The 25,567-nt window shown below is 38.8% G+C and overlaps 1 protein-coding gene across 1 annotated transcript in view; it reads right to left on the bottom strand.

The window, feature by feature from the left end:
* The window catches only part of TNIP3 (TNFAIP3 interacting protein 3), a 72,827-nt gene that overhangs the window by 23,936 nt on the left and 23,324 nt on the right, over positions 1 to 25,567 (bottom strand). The window contains exons 4-7 of the mRNA XM_082244185.1: positions 12,019 to 12,105; positions 11,192 to 11,257; positions 6,802 to 6,915; positions 3,353 to 3,478 (exon numbers count right to left, since the gene is read on the bottom strand). Of these exons, the coding sequence (XP_082100311.1) occupies positions 3,353 to 3,478; positions 6,802 to 6,915; positions 11,192 to 11,257; positions 12,019 to 12,105 (393 nt within the window). The remainder of the gene's footprint in view (positions 1 to 3,352; positions 3,479 to 6,801; positions 6,916 to 11,191; positions 11,258 to 12,018; positions 12,106 to 25,567) is intronic.

Consider the following 25,567-nt stretch of genomic DNA (forward strand, 5'->3'; position numbering starts at 1 on the left):
CCCTTACACTCCTTGCAATTGAATAGCTTTTTTCCTATGCTGGAATCACCATTGAGGTATTTGTAGATCGCTATTGTGTCCCCTCTCAAGCATCCCTTCTCCAGGGAGAATACATTTAGTGCTTGTAGTCGTTTCTCATAGTTGAGGTCCTCTAATCCTCTTATTAATTTTGTTGCCCTTCTTTGGACTCTCTCCAGCTCCAGCACATCCCTTCTGAGGACTGGTGACCAGAACTGGGCGGAATACTCTAGATGTGGCCTAACTAGAGTTTTATAAAGTGGAAGGATTATAGTTTTATCTCTCCAAAACCTTATAAAAAATTATATTTTTAAAGTATAGTAAAAGCTTGTGTTGGGTATAGGACAAATTGAATAGTACATCTAGGCTTAAGAGAAGTTGAATTTGTTATTGGTTGATGTGATTTGTAGATTTTACCATTCATTTGCATTGTAAGAGCTAGCAGTGTACATGCCATTTCTATTCTGACTGTTGCACCAAACTGTTTATCATCTTTTTTCTTTTCACTAAAAAATAATGTAGAATGGATTAGAATATATAAGAAAAGATAAGTAGCCTGAACTTTAAATCATTATTTTCAGTGTATGTGTATTTATTGGGGAAACTGGGGCACCACCAGGGTCAGGAAGAAGTTCTACCTGCATGTTTAAATGCTATCATCCTGATATTTCCCTCACTACTACTATTTCCGGTTTCTGAGACCTCTCAATAAATAAGTCAAAGAAGGATACATATGACAGATGTGAAGCAAGTCAGCGTTGGCAGCTCCCATATCTTTATTCTGAAAGGTTCCATTTTAATATCTGCTAGCATTTTGTTAGCTAGATTTTTTAGAAAGAATAAAGTTGGTGCAATAAAATGAAACTGTTTTGGTTTCTTATCCATTCTTGTAAAAAGTTTCCTTTTATTTTCCTCTTGTAACTGTGTTACTTTGTATGTGAGGTTTATCTTTGGTACCCCTCGCTATCTTTAGCTGCCATGTTACATCGTAGAGAAGCACAAGAGAAAATAGCCTCGTTTTGCAAAGCTGCAGATTATACATAATGAAGGAAGTGTATAGGGATTATTGTTTCAAACAAGTACAGAGTGTTTCCTGAGGAAGTCTTTGTGGTTTACTGATAGATTTTGGTTGCCACCGCCTACCATGTTTGGGGATTTCTTTCTTAATTTTAGAAAAGCCGTGTGCTACTATTAACTGTCTTCCTTTGTACACTATTTATACACATATTATTATGTCTCCTCGGTGAACAAATACAGCACATACAGCACATTATTTCTGTTGTGTGCCTTTTTGGCAGATTTGCAGAAAAAAGCCACGTAAACGTGCTTAACATATTACATTTAATGGATGCCATAGTTAATAAACAAACAGGATTTTATTTAAAGTGAATGTATATTGGAGATAAAAGATTTTGACTAGCGATGAACAGAATGCACCATATGACATTTCAGCATTCAGTTTAATATACTATTATACTATTGTTATGATTTGGTACCTTAAAGGGTAACTCCGCTTTCGTGGGGGAAAAAATAGCAAATAAAATAAATAATAATATAACACATACAATTGCGACACAAATCATATTGTAATTTATTGTTAATAAAAATGACTTTTGTAAAAGGCAATGCAATATGGCTACCTGGAGGTGTTCTATACACAGATGGTATACAGAATGCCCTCTCAGAAATGTAATTTTCTGATTGTGTGATTGGCTTACTGATTTTCCCAGAAGTCTGCACTAAGATACAAATCAGATTCTGTAAAAAATGCAGCCTACCTCAAAAATATAGACAGTAAGTTAATATTCAATAAATGATAGGGGTGGTGAGGTAAGTGGCGCTGCCTATGAAGTGTAGTGGTGTAATATTAATTACTGGAACGCATATCCGGCGGTTGGCTCGCATAGCGTCCCGGAAGTCACCGCTAAGGAGGAAAATGCGGTCCCTAATACATTGCTCGCTCGATTTACCTTTACCAAATGTGAGTACTATTTTTATTTACAATAAAGGATACTTTTTAAAACCGTACTTCACTATATAAGGCTCTTTCTCCTATTTATGACCCGGATATTACTTTACATCTGATGGATGTGATCTGCGTATGAGGCTATATTTATCCTATTCTGAATACACTATACATATGGGAGAGATGACCCAGGATTTACCAGTGAAGTGATCGGTATAGATATTTACATCACGCTGGTGACCCCTGTAGGGGTGACGACTTCTGGTGAGTGCGGGAAATATTGAAGGGGAGCACTGATTTCCTCACCTGGCACTCAACACCTGGATCACCTCGAGAGTCATCCATCAACTGGAAACTCACCTTCTCTCTTTTTTTATTAGTCACTTTAATGGACTCTTTGGACTTTTCTGTTCATTTCTTATCATTTTAGATATTTATATTTATTTATTATTTTTTTGCTATTTTTTTTTGGCTATTTTTTCACATTTGTTTGGTCCATATCCTTTAGGACCATTTGCACTTGTTCACTTTAGCCCTTGTATATCTATCCACCTATTCACTTCACGCATAGATATACCATATCCAATCTTTATTGGAGTCACTTTACCCACCAATTCATCAACTTTTGTTGACTCAATTCATTATTTATTTATTTTTTCCACTTCTATAGTGGCTGATACATACAGTGCCTTGCGAAAGTATTCGCCCCCCTTGAACTTTTTGACCTTTTGCCACATTTCAGGCTTCAAACATAAAGATATAAAACTGTAATTTTTTGTGAAGAATCAACAACAAGTGGGACACAATCATGAAGTGGAACGAAATTTATTGGATATTTCAAACTTTTTTAACAAATAAAAAACTGAAAAATTGGGCGTGCAAAATTATTCAGCCCCTTTACTTTCAGTGCAGCAAACTCTCTCCAGAAGTTCAGTAAGGATCTCTGAATGATCCAATGTTGACCTAAATGACTAATTATGATAAATAGAATCCACCTGTGTGTAATCAAGTCTCCGTATAAATGCACCTGCACTGTGATAGTCTCAGAGGTCAGTTAAAAGCACAGAGAGCATCATGAAAAGCAAGGAACACACCAGGCAGGTCCGAGATACCGTTGTGGAGAAGTTTAAAGCCGGATTTGGATACAAAAAGATTTCCCAAGCCATTATTTCAAGGGTTCCTTTAAGGTTGAGAATGACTGCTCTAAGTTTTGGTTTTTGCCTTTCACACTTACAATATAAGATCACATACCTGACTGCACAAATAAAATAACTACAAGTTGTATCAGTTATAATGCTCTATGTACCATATTCATGTACAGTATTTATGCCAGCTGTTTAAATTGCAGTCATGACATAGCCTTATTACCTTATTAAGGTGGTCTCTTTCATCCTTGTAGTACTCTTTGCTTTTGTGAAGAATATAGTTTTGTTTCCTCAACATCCAGTTTTCCTTCTTAATAGTTTGCATTTGCAGAGTAAGCAAGTCTTGGGACTGTTAAAAAAAAAAAAAAAAAAAATACTGTCATTGGTTGAGCTTGATGCACATTTTGTTTGCTACCTAAATAGCTATAATAGATAAGCCTGTGATTTTTCAGTGTGTTTTCCCATTCACTGTTTTACATTGTTGAGTATCCTTCAAAATACAGACTCTTAAAGGAGAAGTCTGGGATGTATAAAAAACAAACATCCATCCTCACCTCCATGCTGCAACATCTGTCCCATGCTAGCTCAAAGACGGAGAACTGACCGTTGATCTTGGCCTGCTTCCAACAGAGAGCAATGATTGTTGATCACTTCTCTGTTATGCTCCTCCAGTGCTCAATGGATCCCAACAATATTGTCAGGATCCTTCTTTGATGCAATTCTACCTGGTCAGGTAATAGTGGGCAGGAGCCTGATATCAGCTGGCTTTGGGTTTCAGGTTTACAGAAATAATTGTACTCCTGTGACCCTGTGGCTTTGGCCATACTTCTCTTTTATGATACATGGATTTAATTTCAGTCTACTCCTGCTATTTCCCTGTTGACACCACCTGGCTTTGCAAATGTCAATTCGTCAATCAACTTGTCAACAGAGCCAGGCAGAATAATCTCAGCTGAACAGCACCTACATCATTTGAGGTACAGTTGCTGTTCTGGTATTCTTAGAGCTGCAAGTGGCAGCTGTCAGAGAACAATGGCCACCACATTTTCCTCAATACATGCTGTTTTGGAAGGTTGGGGGGATCAAGTGATTTCTCCTTATTAAGATTACTGGACTGAACAAGAGATATTCTAATGTGTATAACCAGCTTTATAGTGATAGAGAGTGATATAGAGGGTTCTCTCAGTAAGTGTGATGACTTGTTAGGGAAATATGTACTTGAAAGGCCACATGAATTACAAGGCATAGCCTAATTTTTATCCATATTTTTAGGTAGAGTGGGAAAGGAATGGTGATACTGTGAGGTTTTTATTGCTATTTATGTCCACATTGGAAAAAAAATTACCCTCATGTTTTGTCCTGTCACTGGGAAAGAATGTCAGGAGAAATCTCATGATTGAGTATATAACCACAAATAAACTATAATCATCAACGACAACAGAAAACCATGACATCTTTATTTCATAATGCACAAGAGCCACGTGCATTAATATATATTAAAAAAAACTTTAAAACTTAAAAAAAAAAAAAACATTTTAAATGTCAAAGGTCCACCCCCATATTACCTTTAATAAATCTCAAAGCTGAATTTCAGGCATATGTTATACTACATTCATCAATGCACATATGCATTTAATAAAACATTGTTAAAGCGGAGTTCCACCCAAAAGTGGAACTTCCGCTTTAGGGAGTCCTGACCCCCCGACATGCCACATTTGGCATGTCATTTTTTGGGGGGGGGAGCGGGTACCTAGTTTTGACAGGTACCCGCTCCCACTTCCGCTCGGAGCGCCGCGGCGCCCTGAGCGGAAGTTCTCCTCTCCCCCTCCCTCCCTGCAATCTTCTGGGACACGTCAGAGGTCCCAGAAGATTGCCGGCCAATCACGGCGCGCAGCGCGACTCGCGCATGCGCAGTGGGTACCCGGCTGTGAAGCCGCAAACTGTAACAGCCGGGTGCCCACAGCAGTGATGCCGGCGCCGAGGGAGAGGATCGAGGCTTCCGGCGGCCGCATCGCTGGACCGTTGGACAGGTGAGTAAATGGCTGGAACTCCGCTTTAAGTGCATTTTTTAAATGCAACTAGTGTAACTGCCCAAATTTACCATGCTAACAGCAGTTTGTAAACTTCTGTATAGTAGATATCAGTCTGGGAGAGGGATAGGTAGCACTGAATGCCAATTAAGTGTACTGTTGTTTATATGAGCTGCCAAGGAACATGATGATGGGATGAGAAAGTAAAGAGGTGACTTACAAATTTGTATACAGCTCATTTGTATGTTTCTAACTGTGTTTACTTGTTTGCTCTAAATGCCACTATATTAAACGTTTTCTATAATCCTATACTTTCTGATGAAATGGTTTACTGTAGTGGGTGGGCTAGGATCAGAGTTTCAAATAAATGTTTTCTAAAAGATTTGAGGCATAATAATATTATTGGGATGCATAATTACAGTAAACGCTATCTCACAAAAGTGAGTACACCCCTCACGTTTTTGGAAATTTTTTATTATATCTTTTCATGTGACAACACTGAAGAAATGACACTTTTCTAGTAGTGAGTGTACAGCTTGTATAACAGTGTAAATTTGCTGTCCCCTCAAAATAACTCAACACACAGCCATTCATGTCTAAACCGCTGGCAACAAAAGTGAGTACACCCCTAAGTCAAAATGTCCATATTGGGCCCAAAGTGTCAATATTTTGTGTGGCCACCATTATTTTCCAGCACTGCCTTAACCCTCTTGGGCATGGAGCTCACCAGAGTTTCACAGGTTGCCAATGGAGTCCTCTTCCATTCCTCCATGACGACATCAAGGAGCTGGTGGATGTTAGAGACCTTGCGCTTCTCCACCTTCTGTTTGAGGATGCCCCACAGATGCTCAATAGGGTTTAGGTCTGGAGACATGCTTGGCCAGTTCATCACCTTTACCCTCAGCTTCTTTAGCAAGGCAGTGGTCATCTTGGAGGTGTGTTTGGGGTGGTTATCACGTTGGAATACTGCCCTGCGGTCCAGTCTTCGAAGGGAGTGGTTCATGCTCTGCTTCAGTGTGTCACAGTACAAGTTAACATTAATGGTTCCCTCAATGAACTGTAGATCCTCAGTGCCGGCAGCACTCATGTAGCCCCAGACCATGACACTCCCACCATCATGCTAGACTGTAGGCAAGACACACTTGTCTTTGTACTCCTCACCTGGTTGCCACCACACACGCTTGACACCATCTGAACCAAATAATTTTATCTTGGTCTCATCAGACCACAGGACATGGTTCCAGTAATCCAAGTCCTTTGTCTGCTTGTCTTCAGCAAACTGTTTGCAGTGTGCAGCGTATGGTCTGAATACCAACAGGCTGACCCCCCACCCCTTCAACCTCTGCAGCAATGCTGGCAGCACTCATACGTCTATTTCCCAAAGACAACCTCTGGATATGACGCTGAGCAGTTTTACATTAGGAATCAATCGTGTGACAGAGGAGAAAGGCGAGTGCTCTCTAATGTAAACACTCATGCTGAGAAAGGGCATTGGTGGCAGAGCTTTGGTAAAACCAATACTTGCAATTTAAAAAAGTAAAAATGTTATTACACTGTTTAATATTTAAATGCATATTTTTCTGTACACCATTTTACATACCAGTAATGCATATGCTGTTTCAATTAAAAAGCTAAACAATACCTGTTGGGTGTGCTGATCTTTCCAGTAAAGCTGACTGTCATCTTTCTTTAGATCCTTGTATCCTTCTCTGGTGCTGCATTTACATGATGACAGATTCAATCTCAATTCTGCAACCTAAATCAATAGCATATTGTAAATACTTGAAGGAATGTTATTGACAATAAAGCCGGCCATACATGCAGTGAAATTTGTCCGGTTTAGCAAAGACTGGCTGAATTTTGATCCATGTATGGGCAGGGACGTTGTACAGAAGGGTTTTTGCTGCTCAATTCAGCAGTGCTGATCAGTGTATTCTGATGGCGGGGAAGTCTCCCCATTGTCAGAATGCAATAGCTCAGTGGGGAGGATTCCCCAAAAAAAAATAGGCTTCCTTAGAGTAGAGAGTTCCCTTCACATCCTGTTCTTTATTGGTTGATAATGATGGCATTAACTCCCTAGTGAATTCTTTGGAATAACTTGAGAAAGCCCTCTAGAGACAGGAATTAGGAGTTTCAGCTTATAGTAATATCCTGAATGTCAACACTGCAGGAAGGGTGTTGAAATCTCCCCAGTGGGAACACAGCCTGAAGGATGTAACATTTACACATCATAACAAAAATGAAAAAAAAAAAGTTTTGGAGCTTTTTAAATCAATCTAAACTATATTAAGATATATGTGTACCCCTTCACGCTACTGTGGACTGACTGGAAAAATAAAATGCTTTTCTTTCTGAGCTGGTTTTTCTGTTTGTTCTAGGTGTTGGGCTTTTAGCACTGAAAATCAACATTGCACTACTGTATCTCCCACAATTATAAACATAGAAAGGTAGAAGGGTGATAGTAGAAAAAGTCCCAGTGGTCTATCAAGTCTGACCCTTTTTGTCTTGACCAATGTTTAAATTCAGTAATGTCTTTTAGATTGTAAGCTCTTATGAGCAGGGCCCTCTTAATTCTCTTGTATTTTATTGTATTGTAATTGTACTGTCTGCCCTCATGTTGTAAAGTGCTGCACAAACTGTCACAATTGTGATCCTGGTGTCGGTGTCAACTAGTCAGCAACAGGAGAGAACAGGGAAACTACTGACCCTCTCCTACAGCATCGATCCCTCATCAGCCAGACTGACAAAGGACATTTCACACTTTCTGTCAGCATGGTAGAAATGTCAGGTGATGATGTTCTCTGTTCTCACTAGCAAACCTGTCACCAGCAACAGGGTCACCAGTGTAAAGTAGAAATTAATGTGGCATTAAACCCACAAGTAAACATTATATTGCAGGTTACCAATTCTTAGTTGTGAAGGCTGCATTTGTTTTTCCTTTTTTAGGCTTTCTTTCTTCTGTTTGTTTTTATCTGGTGATCCAGCCAGCAAGTCTGTTTTTCAAAAGATCAAGCTCACTTGCAGTTACATAGATGTAACAAGCCATTTACAATTGGCAGGGGTGCTTACAATGGTCAGCATATATTTAAGTAAAACCTTCATACTAAAAGAAAAAAAATGTTACAGTAAATGATTATAAAGTGGGAGCTAAAGTTTGGCTTCAAATTGTTAATGTATCTAAATCTGCTAGTTCATCTAACACTCCCCTCCCCCTAGACTGACAGCGCTTCTTTATCCAGAGTGGGAGCGCTCTAATATAGGAGGTGTGTTACTGGCCAGAGCACCAGATGAAAAACGGTGGAAAAAAAAGCCTAGGAAAAGAAAACAAATGAAGCCACCACATCTAATGATTGGTAAGCTGCAATATATTAAATTTTTGGTTTTCAGGTAATTATTTCTTTAAGTGAACCAATCCCCAGTTCATGCACCCTAATGTATTGTAGATATTCTGAACAAACAGTAAAAGAACTTTAAAGTGAACCCTCCCCACCCTAAAAACATTTTGATCTTCTGAATACAACCCTAAAAGTCTGAACTGAATTTTTGCCACACACTGCACTTTCCTCTAGAAGCAGGCCCCAATTTATTATTTTAAAAATAACCCCATTCCTGACTCCAGCACTCACACTTTTTTTTTTGATCCCAACCCTTGCACTTTGTAATTTATTCAATCCTGACTTCTGCACTCTATACGTAGGTATAATGATCAGCTGTGACTAACAACTATTGCAGTGCCATTCATTTAAATGGCTCCCCAGTGCATGAAAGCACACATAGTAGTCAACATGCACTGAATCAACAAACTGGGCACTGTGTTGCATTAGCAAAAACAGTGAATGTCCCTTCATTTTACTGTTGAGGTGCTTTGAATGCACATTCAAATTTGCTAATGTACCACAATAAAATGAGTGTAAATGGGCTTGAGATTCACCCCAACATTTAAGTTACACCCTGAACTCTAACACTTGGAAAAACACTTGAAGCTTCATATATTATTGCCCTTTTGAATGTTTTTTTTGTTTTTTCTGTTGTCTGTGTCCCAAATGTTCTCTCACTTCCTCTTTTTTTTCAGACTTTCGCTCGCTTCCTGACTCAATTACCACACAGAAAGTGAGGGAACCCCCTCCCCTCCCCCCCAAAGGGACAGAGACTACAATAACGCCTGGTCATTTTTAATGTGAGACTCCTGGCAATTAATACTAACATGAATATTGTTGTAACTTTTCCTGACTAATTAAGCATTCCTACACTAAAGCACTCCTCGGGCACATAACCCTCTTTTATCTGAGCACTTAACACCTTACCTTAGTAAGATTAACCTCTGTCCTTCTCATATTCAACACTGGAATGGATTACTGTACTGGATATGTAGTAAATGGGTAAGGGACCCAAAGGATCTATTTATGCTTGATCACAGTGTTGGTATAAAAATTATCTGAAAGAAGACATTTTTAGCTAAATCCCCTACTTCTAGCTATTTGCACCTTTTTTAGAGGCATGTGAACTGTGGAGGTGCCACAGGAAAGGCAGCTTAGAGACCCATTCAGGTTAAAAGCCATTGGCAAGTGTGGCTTAATAAAGGTCCCACTTCATGGGATTGTGGCTGCCTCAATTTGTTTTAAAATAAAAAAATAATATATTGTGTGTATGTGCCTTTAAGCCACTATGTGGAAGGCACATGTTGTTGGGCGGGAGGGAAACACGTTTTTCTCTGGAAGCTTCTAAGTCACGTGATTTAGGGGCTATATAAAGCTGTGTGTGATGGCGCTGGTCACAGTTGAACAAGTACGGCTGAGCGAGCTCCCCCACCCCCCACCCCGTCGCAGCACCTGTTATGTGGTTTTGTCACCCTTGATTCAAGGGGAGACTTTGATGGATTTATTTATTTATTCACTTTAGTTTTTTATGACTAAGCGAGATTATAAATATATTTATTTGAATTTTAAGTTTTGAAATTTGTTCATTTATGAAGTTTAATAAAGATATTTGATTATTTATTTAATTATATGCCAATAAAGGTGCTGCAGCCATTTAACTACCAAGACTTGAGTTTTGTTCTTTTATTCTTTAATACATATGGTTAATTTGTGCAGTCTACATTCCCATGGGGCCTTTTGATAAAGAGGTGCAAACCAAATCCTAACATTTTGATTTCTGAAAGAAATTCTCAGACATTATCCCTGGTTTTTAAAAAAGAAGTGAGCTATAAACTGGTGAGCTAGAAAATGACTTTTAACATTTTTGGAAAACCCACTGAACTAGTACAAAGGTGGTGAATTAAAGCAAAACTTGCATAACTATACAAACTTTAAAAAAAATACCTTTATATTATTGGCATACAATATAACTTCATCATACATTCTAGCAGAAGTGTAATTTAATGTTGTGAAAAATCACATAATAGTAACTTTACACCTACATTAACACTTGTTGCAAAGGTGCTGGTCAAACTAGAAAAATTAGTTTATTTTATTTTATTTCACAGATATATTTTCCTTAAGATAATCAAAAAGTAAAACAATTATTTGAAGACAAAACCAGTAAAATTGAGCTTTGTTCCAAAATATACAATATTTGCGATACTTTTGTGCCATAATTAATGTCAAATTCAAAATATCCATAGCTTAAATATAAAAAGTGCTCAAACTAGAAAAAGTTGTAATTTCAAACCATCAGTAGGCCCCTTAAAATTAATCCAGGCCTAAATCTTACACAATTTAGTGAACTGCCATGATACCACCATGTAGATACTGGTGTGTAGACTGGGGAGGGACTTACTCAAAGTTCAGTCATGTAACTGAAATCCAGAGTGGTCCAGAATATGGGTCATTGTATGGTCCATTTCTTTTCAATTTAGGCTGATGGACTCCTTGAGAGGTGGATAAACCATTGGGGGTACTGATAAATAGATAAACTTTGATGGTATGTGGTGGTTGAGGAGTGTTACAAAGTGTCATGAGTCTGTTTATTACACATTATATACATATATATTACACAAATATTATATATAATTTTCAGTGCAAAAAAATTACCTTTTTTTCATAAGCTTTTTTCATATTTCTAAATTGATTGTCCCATTGCTTGTTTACTTCCAGTAACTAAAATATAAAAAAACATGTTTTCACAAGAAATATTTTAATTGGTTCAAGTCTTTATTATTATGACATAATGGATGCATAGAAAAAAGAGCATAAAAAACAGGGTAGTCTAAGGAATGTATTTAGAAAAATTGGCATAGCAGTTCATCCAGTGCAAATGCATGTACATTTGATGGGTGCGGACGTGGCATAAAAAAAGCAAATGTTATTAGGCTATTTCCTGTGCTGGACAAATGTTTTTCATTAATTTAAAAAAGAGCATACTGCATTTTACCACTAGATGGCACTAGGTATCATATGAATTTTCAATTAAAATCAATGGTAAACACCTAGTTATCTTTCTCCTATATACTACCTGAGTTGATAAAGAGCGCGTTGCTTACAGCCAAATCAGTGGGTCCCAATGGTATTTTTCTAGAGGCCAGTAAAATGGGACTTGTTGCCATTACTGAATAAAGGAAAGAGATTTAAAAGGCTGATATTTTTTTTTCTCTGGAAAATATGGATAGTTAATGGATTCCCCAAGGTCATGGTCAAATCTGTCACTAACAACATAGACAAGAAAAGGACTAGTGTGAGTATATGAAAATATGATGTAAGAATCCTGACTGAAAAAATAAGGAAAAAAGAATAACAGAGAACTGTCTCTTCTGTGAAGTTGTCAATTAAATCGAACTAGTATTAATTGATTTATCTTGCTTTCAATAAATGCTTTGCCTTCTTAATAGGACTATTGACATACCAGCGGTGAGAACCATTACCTCTGCTCTTTGTTTTTCTAGTTTCTGTATCCTTTCCTTGTAGGCTTCTGTTGACATATTGTTTGGATTTCTTGACTGTATAAAGCACTACAATTTAAAGGAAAAGATAATGGGAAAGATAATAGGAAAGATAATGCAAGCTCAATATAGTAAAGGATGTATAAAAGTATTCCTGCCCCCCCCCCCAAAAAAGTGCTTCTTTCCATTTTAAATGTACACTCACCAGCCACTATATTAGGTACACCTGTTCAATTGCCTGGTAACACAAATTGCTAATCAGCCAATCACATAGCAGCAACTCAGTGCATTTTGGCATCTAGGCGTGTTGAAGATGACATGCTGAAGTTCAAACTGAGCATCAGAATAGGGAGGAAAGATTTAAAGTGGTTGTAAACCCACTTTGTTGGCATTTACCTATAGGTAAGCCTATATTAAGGCTTACCTATAGGTGCTATAAATATCTCCTAAACTTGCACCGTTTAGGAGATATTTACAGTGCATGCAGCCGATGACGTCATCGGCACATGCGCTCTGAGGGAGCGGCTCTCGCGCGCATGCATGGGAGTGATGTAATTGCGCCTCCGGCCAATCAGATGGCCGTAGGATGCGAACCAGGAAGCAGGACGGCTGAACATGTTGGCCGTCCTGTCGCTGAGCGTACGGCACTGCGGATACTTAATTTTAAGGTAAGTATTTCATAATTAGCTAGTATGCGATGCATACTAGCTCATTATGCCTTTGTCTTTACAGGTTTTTATTTTTCTCATTTTTGTACCGAGGGTTTACTTCCTCTTTAAGTGACTTTGAAAGTGACATGGTTGTTGGTACCAGAGGTTCTGGTCTGAGTATTTCAAAAACTGCTGATCTACCGGGATTTTCACATACAAAGTACAAACACCTCTAGAGTTTACAGAGAATGGTCTAAAAAAAAGAAAAAATACCCAGTGAGCGGCAGTTCTGTGGAGGAAAATGCCTTGCTGGTGTCAGAGGTCAGAGGAGAATTGGTAGACTGGTTTGAGATGATAGAAAGGCAACAGTAACTCAAATAACCAATTATTACAAGCAAGGTATGCAGAATACCATCTCTGAATGCACAACACATCAACCCTTGAAGTGGATGGGCTACAGCAGCAAAAGGCCAGACCGGGTGCCACTCCTGTCAGCTAAGAACAGGAAAGTGAGGCTACAATTCGCACAGGCTCACCAAATTTGGACAATAGAAGATTTGAAAAACGTTGCCTGGTCTGATGAGTCTCGATTTCAGCTGTGACATTCAGATGGTAGGGTCAGAATTTGGTGTAAACAACATGAAAGCATGGATCCATCCTGCCTTGTATCAACGATTCAAGCTGCTGGTGGTGGTTGTGTAATGATGTGGGGGATATTTTCTTGGCACACTTTGGATCCCTTAGTACCAATTGAGTATTGTTTCAACGCCACGGCCTACCTGAGCATTGTTGCTGACCAAGTCCATCCCTTTATGAATACAGTGTACCCATCTTCTGATGGCTCCTTCCTGCAGGATAATGCACCATGTCACAAAGCTCAAATCATCTCACCACTGGTTTCTTGAACATGACAATGAGTTCACTGTACAATGGCCTCCACAGTCACCAGATCTCAAACCAGTAGAGCACCTTTGGGATGTGGTGAAAATTTGCATCATGGATGTGCAGCCAGCAAATCTGCAGCAACTGCGTGATGCTATAAAGTAAATTTAAACCTGCGCTAAAATCAAATATAGTGCTAAAAATGTGTAAAACAAATAAATAAATATTGCAGCTGCTGCTCACCAAGTAAAAACTCAGAAGAAATAGTGAAATGAAATAACACAGCGCTTGGAAAAAAGCATGATTAACTAAACATATGGTGAATTTAAAAAGTGCAAAATATTTCATATATAAAGTATAATGTATAATCTCCAAATAGTAACTAATTAGATAGTGTCCAATAAATTTCAAAAGTCCACAAGTAAATTCTTTTTGTGCACTACAGTGCAATATAACTAGACAAATAAGCAAAGTGCAATAAAGTGCTCCAGTGCAAAAATATAAAGGTGCTGGAAGATGATCACTCGTGCTCTTGTGCCAGGTGACTTGAACCCCTTCAGGAACCCTACTCACCAGAATGGATGGACCCTTGGTAGGGGTCAAAGGCGCCTGTATATAGGTAGAGTCATCTGATCTGTACTTATAGTTGATGGAATCAATAACATGCCAGATCTTCTCCTTGATAGGATGGGCTATATGGTATCCTTATAATTTGGTGGCCATGGATAGCTCCAATGAAATAACACCAAATGCCAGAATAGTGAAGCCCGATTAAAAGATATTTATTATTAATAGGCAAAAAATATACTCACAAATGTGGTAAAAATAAAAGCAGAGAACAAAGCTGTAGATGGTTCCGGGAATGCCGCTTACCGCGTGCGTTCCACGGCAAACCAGGAAGTGCTCCGGAAGTGACGTAACCAAGTGCCGCAGCGGAAATACGTCTTTCCGGTGCGGCACTTGGTTACATCACTTCCAGGGCCAACAAATTATAAGGCTACCATATAGCCCATCCTATCAAGGAGAAGATCTGGCGTGTTATTGATTCCATCAACTATAAGTACAGATCAGATGACTCTACCTGTATACAGGCGCCTTTGACCCCTACCAAGGGTCCATCCGTTCTGGTGAGTAGGGTTCCTGAAGGGGTTCAAGTCACCTGGCACAAGAGCACGAGTAATCATCTTCCAGCACCTTTATATTTTTGCACTGGAGCACTTTATTGCACTTTGCTTATTTGTCTAGTTATAACTGCGTGATGCTATCATGTCATTATGGGCCAACATCTCTGAGGAATGTTTCCAACACCTTGTTGAATCTAAGAATTAAGGCAGTTCTAAAGGCAAAAGGGGGTCCAACCCAGTACTAGCAAGGTGTACCTAATGAAGTGGCTGGTAAGTGTATATGATTGATATTTATCATCAAACATAAACCAGATCTTTCAAGTATAACTAAAGGCAACCTGTTTTTTTTTTTTTTTGGAAAGTGTGTAATTGTTCTTTTTACCATTTTCATTGAAAGTGAAAGAAAATCCCACATTTTGTATTTTCAAAAAAAAAAAGGGGGGAAAATTTCCAATAGGAACACTGGTTCTGGTGTCCTTGGTGACAATAAGAGGTTCCCTCACTTGGGAGTCATTTCTTCTCATCTTCTTGTTATCGTTATGGGACAGGAAGCAAAGGGATATCTCCCCAATAGGACACGGATGGCAAAAACAAAATTGTCAGGGGTTATAATCCTCCTTAACTCTATCTGAAATGGGAAAAGTTTGCCATTAGTTATACTTTAAGGCTGACTTCACACTTATTCATCTTCATCCTGCCTTTTCCCATCAATCGTCCCCTTTATGAGCTTTGATGCAGCCGAAAATAAAAGCATCAACTTTTTTGAGCCAATGCTTCTTTTGTGTGATCATTTTAGAAAATGCAGTATCTCACAAAAATGAGTACACCCCTCACATGTTTGTAAATATTTTATTATATCTTTTCATGTGACAACACTGAAGAAATGACACTTTGCTACAATGTAAAGTAGTGAGTGTACAGCTTGTATAACAGTGTAAATTTCTGTCCCCTCAAAATAACTCAACAAACAGCCATTAATGTCTAATCCGCTGCTGCGCATAGAAGGTTTTTCTTTTTTTACCTTTATGCATACAGTAAAATGCATGAGGGATAAAATAACTTTGAGGCATTAGAACCATTTTAACCCTTTGCCGACGGCCCCACGTATATTTACTGTGGGGCGGTGGCTCCTGTGTGCAGAATCACATACAGATACATGATTCTGCACTTCTGGGTCTGGGGCGAGCCAATCAGTGGGTCCGGTGGACCCACCAACCTTTAAAGAGAGAGGCAGAACAGCGCTCTGCCTAAGTAAACAAAGCAGATCGCGGCTCTGTGACAAGGGAAGATAGAGATCCAATGTTTCTGCTACGAAGAAATCTAGATAATACTGTGTCTTTTTTTGTAAGAAAGATACAATGTTAACCTTAACCTTACATAATTTGACATGTGTATTTTAGCATTCCACTTTAAATATTTGCTGAAATAGAGACTGAAAATGTTTTATATGTTTTTAAATGTATATATAAAAAAAAAACTTTAAACTCATTAAAAAATATGTCCGTTACAAGTTCAAAACTTGGTAAACTTTTGCAAAAGGTGAAAACAAATGAGCTGCTAAGTAGGGATGATCGAACTTTTGAAAAGTTCGGTTCGGCCAGAACATCCGAACTTCCCGAAAGTTCGGCCCGGATTTCAGAACCCCATTGAAATCAATGGGACCCGAACTTCGGTAATCAAAAAACACAATTTTTAAGCCCTAAAACCCAATAAATGCCCCTAAAAAGTCTCTAGGGTTCTGGGTCATGCCCCATTAACTATTAATCACACAAAAAAAGTTCTTAAAAATTGTAATTTTTGATAAAAAAGCCAATTATTGAAAAAAAAAAAAAGAGAGATTTTTTTGATTTTGACTGATTTAGTATCTGGGGGGTCTAAAAAGTGTACATGTGAAGTTTCAGCTCTGTAGCATGTCCAGAACCATAAAAAAAAAGATCGTTTGTATTAGAACACTTTCAGCACTGGAGTTTTCACACCTTGCAGGTTTAATAGCAGGCATTTTATTGGGTTCTTTGCAGTCAGGAAAAACATCTGAACTTGTGTATAGTGGTACTGTGCACAAGTTCAGATGTTTTGCCTGCCTCCAAAAACCCCCAAAAAATGCCAGCATAAACACACCTGGGTATTTTTTTTTGACGCTAGCGTTTTTTTTGGCATTTTTTGGGGTTCTTTTGAGGCAGGCAAAACATCGTAACTTGTGTATAGTGGTATATATACACACATAATTATATGTATATAGACACCTAGCCATATATAGGTGTGATAGTAGCAGAAATATATTACTGTAAATGATTTCATTAGCGCAAGCATATATTTCTGCTACTATCACACCTATATATGTCTAGGTGTGTATATAAATATATGTATGTGTGTATATACACCACTATACACAAGTTCAGATGTTTTGCCTGCCTCCAAAACCCCCCAAAAAATGCCAGCAAAAACACACCTGGGCATTTTTTTTTGACGCTAGCGTTTTTTTGGCATTTTTTTGGGTTCTTTTGAGGCAGGCAAAACTTGTGTATAGTGGTATATATACACACATAATTATATGTATATAGACACCTAGCCATATATAGATGTGATAGTAGCAGAAATATATTACTGTAAATTATTTAATTAGCGCAAGCATATATTTCTGCTACTATCACACCTATATATGTCTAGCTGTGTATATAAATATATGTATGTGTGTATATACACCACTATACACAAGTTCATATGTTTTGCCTGCCTCCAAAACCCCCCAAAAAATGCCAGCAAAAACACACCTGGGCATTTTTTTTTGACGCTAGCGTTTTTTTGGCATTTTTTTGGGTTCTTTTGAGGCAGGCAAAACATCTGAACTTGTGTATAGTGGTATATATACACACATAATTATATGTATATAGACACCTAGCCATATATAGGTGTGATAGTAGCAGAAATATATTACTGTAAATGATTTCATTAGTGCAAGCATATATTTCTGCTACTATCACACCTATATATGTCTAGGGGTATATATACAGACATATATGTGTATATATACCCCCTATACACATGTTCAGATGTCATGTCTGACATCAAACATGTCCTAAAAAAAGCACTGGCAGTGGCAACCCCTGCAGCATAAAAAATGCTTGCTGGTGAGAAGCCATATTCCTGTCCCGAAGCAACTCAGAGAAATGATCATTTCTCTATAGCGGTCACCCTGCTATGGAAGGGTTTTGTCACCCTTCCATAGCAGTCACTGTCAGTTAACCCTACACTACACTACGGTCCCCTTACACTTAACACTTTCCCTACAGAAACTAAATTTTTGAAGCTAACTTAAGTGTAAAGGAGCACTCTAACTACACTAGATATCCCTTTCCTCACACTAATAAATGCTAAATGACACTTTTAAAGTAAAATTAACAGAACTGCTTCCACTCTCTTCCATGTCCAGTATAACAATGCTAGGAATATGGCGGGGGCTATCTTATATACTGGGGGGCGTATTCACTAATGATTGGTCTAGGGACCCCCTAGTCACTCCAATCACATTCCTAGCATTCTCCTGCCCCCTTAATTGGCTTTTGCTAATGGTTCTGGTCCAATCACGGGCTTTTAAAGCCCATTTCCTGAAGCATTGCATTTTGGTCGGTTCTGGTTGACGAATTCCGAACTTTTTGGGCAAAAAGTTCTAAATTCGGCCGAACCTCGAACACCCAATGTTCGGGCCGAACCGATGGTGGACCCGAACCGTTCGATCATCCCTCCTGCTAAGCTTTGTAGCTAGCAAAAGACCATTCACCACATATTAGTTATTATGTCAACCACCCACAAATTAAAAAGTAAACTGCAGAGTCTGACATAGAAGTATTAAACTTCTATATATAAACTTTTTTGAAAGTAAACAAGCACATAAAACCATATTAATTAGAGCATTTCAAGTACTTTTACACAAATTCGCTTTAATTGTGTCACCTGTGTTGATTAAATGCCTTTTTGCTGCAGCCTTGTAGAATAGTGCTCTGTGCCAATCAATTTTAATTAACACTGAAACAAAAGGCAGCCATATTTATTTAGATGACTATCTACATTGCATACGTTATTAATAAATTAATTTTGTGTTTTGTGTACATGTTTTTTTTAAATTTGAACATATTGCATTATAGAAATCCAATTTAAAGGTTAAAGAGACACTGCCACCTCCCTTACCACTTTGAACTTACTGTGACGGAACCGTCCCACACTCCGCTTGAGTGCTTCCGTCAGTATACCGCTTCCTCCAGTCTGAACATAGATATCAGATATGATAGCCACATAACATAAAAGACTAGCTGACAAATAACTTGTATGAGATCTGGAACTCTTTATTGAACAAGCTCACACAGAATATATACCCCACAGGAGGACATCCCCCTCCTGATCTCATTACCCTAACAATACAAACTGCACACAGAAATATAATTACCATAGCTAAACATTATGTTAATTAAACTGACCACCTGGACAATTAAGGATCTCATTCCAGGTCAGATTTGCCGGTATCGAACTCATATTATAACAAGTGTAAACACATCCCCTAGCAGGCAATAGGTGAGTTAATTAGCAAAATTAACAATACAAACAGTGATCTCCCCCTCTAGCAACTAATGGCTGACAGTGATTTCATTAACCAAAGTGACTTCCATCACACTTACCTCTCCAATGTTTCTCCACCACTCCTGCTTTTGTAAATGACACTACAAAATACCCAATAATTCTGGGTATAGGGTAACATCTGACCTTTTCCCATGACGCTGTGCTTAGGCCTTATAGCCAATTCCTAGGCCTGAGCACTGTCATGTGATGTAGGGGCGATGGTACTGCTCCTTCTAAGATCCAACACTATATATTTTGGTGGTGGCTGTGACACAGGAAGGATCAGCAGGAGAAGACTGGAGAGATGATTTTAAAACCATGGAGCACTTGGTCCAACCCTGTTCTGTGATTACTTGCTGGTGCAGTGGATGTTTACTAGCAGCCAGCAGATAGGTCCCACAGCCCTGCCAATATTGATTGATTGCTCATTTAATAATTTGAGTCTACAATCAGTGCTGGCAGGACAAACTTCCACTGCATTGGCCCCAGCTGCTGCCAGAAACCAATGCTGCATAGCTGTGTGATCTATCTGCCAATGCAGTGGATGTTCACTTGCAGCCAGCAAATCGATCACACACAGTGCCTGCCTACACTGAATATTCCTTTACTGTCATTAGTTCCTTTAGTATTTTCAGTTTGAGGGAAAGTTTGCAACAAGCCAGAAAATAACTTACGATAAACTGACAGTCAGTGGTAGTATACATTCCCCATTACCTAACAAGAGTAAAGAATCAGTCAGCACTGGGGGGGGGGGGGGGGGGCTACAACCAACACAGGCAGAAATAAAAAAAATGCTTTTAGTGCACAATGGAGCTACAAACAAATCAGAACAAATCTAATTGATACATGCACTTGGTCCCCTGGGAGATTCAAGAATGTTTTTTTGTGGTTTTGGTACTTCTTTAATAAAAAAATTTGCAGCAGCTTAAACCCTTTCATACTTTATGCCTAATAATATAAAATGTTTTTTATGATGAAATCATTTTTTTAATACATTGCTCAAAAATGTAACTTGAGTTATGTACGTTTTTTCATTCTGTACTAGTTTAAAATCACAACACCCTTAGAAATACATAGATCTAATTGAAGATATTATTGGAATACAGTTGATACACAATAGAGTAGGCAAGAATGTCATTCAAAATCATAGAAAACAAGGGGAGATTTACTAAAACTGGTGCACATAAAATCTGACGCAGTTGTGCGTAGTAACCAATCAGCTTCTAACTTCAGCTTGTTTAATTAAGTTTTGATAATAAAACCTAAAAGCTGATTGGTTACTAAGCAGAGCTGCACCAGATTTTGTGTGCACCAGTTTTAGTAAATCTCCCTCACAGTGCTCAAAATCATAATCCTGAAGTTTTAATATTTTATTATTATTATGCTTCTATGTAAACTAAAAACTTCTAAACAAATACTTTGCATATTTACACACTGCAGATTGAGTTATTTAATGCAATGATCTATACAAAAGTTTTGCACTTACCTTTGTTTCATCAAATCCTATATTATACCAAGTCACTTATTTCTTAATATTTAAATGAAAAAAATGTGGCAAGGTGCAAGAGAGACTTGTAACAAATAGAAATATATGAAGTCTGCAATGTTTCTTTTAGCCTCCTAACAAGTAATATAGGCAGGACTGGGACTTCCCAAGATGTCACAACACATTTCTGTGGCTAATGCTATCTTCTGCCATAGATTTCTATCTGATATTTCATGTATTTCTTTGAGGCTACAGTAATTTTATAAAACAAAGATTCAGATGGGAAACAAGACACCTGCAAAGTAATATTTTGAGGATAGTGTGTAATTTCACAGAAAGGTGTCACCTGGACGTCTAAACTATTATACATATAGTGTTTATAGAGTTACTCTTATACATACTTACAGGAAAGCAAAATACATATGGTTATCTGCTAGCTATCGTGTAGGGGTTCTTGATTTGGCACATAGAAGCAAAGGTGTATTGCATTGTGCCATAACATTTATCAGTCAATGAATATTTTTAGTCTTTAACACTAAAGATGATCATAACAATTCAGCAGCCACAGCTAAGTTAATATTATTTAAAAAAACCTATGCTAAAAATTGAGTTAAATTGTATATTTCTTTATCTTTTTCTGTGTCAAGGGGCACGGGATCCAGTTAATCCGTGTTAATTGGTTTATACAGTTGCCTATATAAGGAGTTGGACACATGTAAGCAAAAAGGCTGTTGACCAGCCTGGTATAAAATTTGCAAGGGAATTTGCCACAGAGCTTATTGAATATGGTGAATGTTTACTTTGCAAAGAATATCCAATCACATGCAAAGAAAATAAAAAAGCATTTTTGTTTGCACATGATTAGATGATGGAAGTCAGCAGAGCTTTGCCTCATTCACTAAGCTCTGGGGTAAATTCCCATGCGAAGTCAAAGTGAACAGCCTATTTGCCAGCAGTAATTTCAACCCTTACAGCTCAAATAGCACCAACAGCCAATTAGAAAAAGATACATGTAGTATACCACAATGCCAAAATGACCTCATTGCTCCTCTCACACTGAATGTTAACTCTTTTGGTGTAGGTGAGGAGAGGAGGGAGCAAAAAGGTCATTATGACATCAATGCTTTGTACATGTGAACAATTTAAGCTCAATGTCTAATGTTAGTGCATTATTCTGCCTTGAAAAGGGGATCCCAAAAGGTCCTGAAATACCAGCCTGTGATGCCTGGTGCTTTATGTGCATAAAGAACAAGGTTATCACTAAATTGAGGTGTGCTGGTGAAGATCCTTATTTTCTTATGATTGCACGATGGTGCCATCCACCCATTCACTACAGCACCCTGCATGAACCATGGGCAAGCCTGCAAGGTGTGTGACTGAAACAATACATCTTATCTCCCGAATGAGTCTTCTGGTTGTCACCAACTCACCATAAGGATTTTTGTTTCACTTGACCCTCCCTTCTAGATTGTAAGCTCTAACGAGCAGGGCCCTCTAGTTCCTCCTGTTTTGAACTGTATTGTAACTGTATTGTCTTCCTTCACATTGTAAAGCGCTGCGCAAACTGTTGGCGCTATATAAATCCTGTATAATAATAATAATAATAAGGAGACCTCAGTGGCTAAATTGTTCTGCAGAACAGCGATTTAACAAGTGCTTGTTGCCCATGCTTTTTGATGGTGAATGTCTTTTTGGTTCTTTGCTGGACATCAATAAAATAAAATGTACATATTTACGTGTAGCAGTGTTGTGCCCTGCCACAGTGTAAAAATAGTCAATGATTCAGGATTCTCATCCAGGTAGGTTGAGGGGCTCCAGGGAACCTGCATCATTCACATGAAACAGTTTTTTCAGTTTCCTCATCAGTTGGTAAAACCCAGTTTGGGACTTTGGGCCCAGAGATTGCTTAGAGAAATAGGAAGGATGAAATCTCAAATTCTGGGTCCATGTTTAGAAAATCACCAACACAGTAATTGTGAAGGCGTGTGCTGGGCTTTTAGCAATGACCGGACTAGGGTTCTAGGCTCTATCCCAGCAGACAGAGGAGATCGCTGACAGGAGGCAGAAGGGCCCCACCTAGGAGAAACAGGTGGGAACTAGAGCAGCAAGGGGCTGCAAGTTATGTGCACAGAATTATATATGAAGACAGTAGGAGACAGACAAAGGGCCTAAAGGGTAGGGCCAAAGCAGGAGTACTGCATGTGTAAGACAGGTTTTTCTTTGGATGGAAATGCTGAAAACCCCTGAGAGGGAAAACTGGTAATTTCGATTTTCTGGAACTTTTGAACTTTCTTTTAATTGGGCAGGAAAAGCCCTTTAAAAGAAAAAACACAAGTGGCTGTATCCTTAAAAAACTATCATTTAAAGCTAGTTCTTACCTAAGCAGAAGAAGTCTAAGCTTAAATTGGAAAACTTTCTTATACCTCTGAAGCCAAAATACATCCTTATGTTTCTCCCACAATTCTCCAAAGCCAAGCCAAAGTGAGTGGTCCACTACAAGCACAAACTTTGGGCTTCTAAATCCTCTACGCCTGCAGATGATTCCTTTCAGCATTAGGGGGGCATCTGACTTTTTGATTCTCTGATCCTTCCACTGTCTTGGAATATCATCACAATGGATGCAAGCTCGAAAGGCAGGTGAGGAGTCCTGGACACCTTGTAGATGCAATAGACTTGGTACACAGAATATTCTAATCTCCTGATCAACATTCAGGAACTCTGCGAGATTTGAACATCCTAACTGAAACGTCTTCATATTAGGATCTAGTAATACAAATGCCATGGCTGTGGTGTTCACCAATCACCAGGGAGAAACCAAATGTATTGCTGCGGCAAGAGAAATAGAAATGAGTATATTCTTGGCAGAAATCCATGTTCCAGCCTTGACATCTGTTCACAACAATCAGATGTAGGTAGATTATCTCATCCAGCAGCACCTGGGCTTGAGGCAGTGGTCCCTACACTCAGAAGTGTTTCAAAACCTTTGTCAAAAGTGGGGGACAATAGTTATGCTTCTCCTGGCTTCTAGGTTCAACACCAAACTGTGCAGATTTGTTTCAAGTTACCGATCCCCTTGTGGAAGCAGTGAATTCTGGTGGTTCCATGGGATCAGTACAGCTTGATCTATGCCTTTCCACCTCTGAAATGCCTTCTTCTTTTACTTTGCAGGATCACAAAATGGAGTATTCCATGATCCTCATAGCTCAGGCAGATGTGGTACTCTGACCCGATTAAACTTCTAGCATTACATAGTTACATAGTTACATAGTAGGTGAGGTTGAATAAAGACAATAGTCCATCCAGTTCAACCTGTGTAGGTGTGTGTGACTGTAATCATCTAACATAGCCCTTTATCTCCTGATCCTTGAGATGTAAGTCTAAGAGTCTTTTGAAAGTCACCATACTACCCGCAGAAACCACCTCTTGTGGTAGACAATTCCACAATCTTGTAGCCCTAACAGTAAAGAACCCCCCACGTTGCCTGAGGTTAAAACGCTTCTCCTCTAATCGCATTGTATGTCCTCGAGTCCTCATGCAATTCCTTCGAATGAACAGCTTTTTTTCTAAGCTGAGATCCCCATTAAGATATTTATAAATTGCTATCATGTCCCCTCTCAGACGTCTCTTCTCCAGGGAAAATAAATCGAGCGATTGCAGCCGCTCTTCATAGGTAAGGTCCTCCAATCCCCTAATTAGTTTAGTTGCCCTTCTCTGGACTCTCTCCAGCTCCAACACATCCCTCCTGAGGACTGGCGACCAGAACTGGACAGAATACTCCAGATGCGGTCGGACCAGAGTTTTATAAAGTGGAAGGATTATAGTCTTATCTCTGGAATACATCCCTTTCTTTATGCATGCAAATATTCTGTTGGCTTTGGAAGCTGCCGCTTGGCATTGCATGCTGTTGCCTAATCTATCATCAACCAAGACTCCCAGATCTTTCTCCATTTTTGAGTCCCCCAAGGGTTCCCCTCCTAACATGTATTGTGTTTTTATGTTTTTGGTCCCCAAGTGCAAAACCTTACACTTCTCCACATTAAACCTCATTTGCCATGTCGTTGCCCACTCCGTAATTTTGTCCAGGTCATTCTGTAGGATATCTGCTTCATGCTGTGCAGTTATTGCCCTGGCCAATTTTGTGTCATCTGCAAAAATTGATAACGAACTACTGATCCCGTCCTCAATGCTGTTTATGAATAAATTGAACAAGGTTGGTCCCAGGACTGAGCCCTGGGGCACCCCGCTTACTACCTCAGCCCAGTCTGAGTATGCGCTGTTTATTACCACCCTTTGGACACGGCCTTTTAGCCAGTTCCGTATCCAAGAGCAAACCCTGCTGTCGATACCTGCAGACCTTATTTTATATTAACTCTGTGGGTTCTTCCAGATAGAACAGATCTCCTATCTCAGGATCCATTTTACCACCTTGCTTCATGGTTGCTGGCTGGCTTGCAGGATTGAGGATCTGAGTCAGTAATTCTAAGGATTTTAAAAGCTAAGTAATCTGCCTCTTGTAAGGTCTACTATTGCATGTGAAAGACTTTGGAGCTAGGAAAGAAAGTTTCACCCCCGGAAATACTGCGAGGAATGGAAATGGACTCCAACCTTTTTGCAATCTACTTCAGATCAACATTTGGACGTGAGTACATCAAGGAACTAATCTTGGCCCTTGAAATCTTGTTTCAAAAGCCACTGGCCACCTATTCTCTGGTTAAGACTTTTATACATGGGGTCTCTCCTCTATAACCTCTGATATCTCTGTGGGATCTAAATTTGGT

The sequence above is a fragment of the Pelophylax lessonae genome (assembly GCF_965119305.1).
Source record: "Pelophylax lessonae genome assembly, chromosome: 1".
Taxonomy (NCBI): domain Eukaryota; kingdom Metazoa; phylum Chordata; class Amphibia; order Anura; family Ranidae; genus Pelophylax; species Pelophylax lessonae.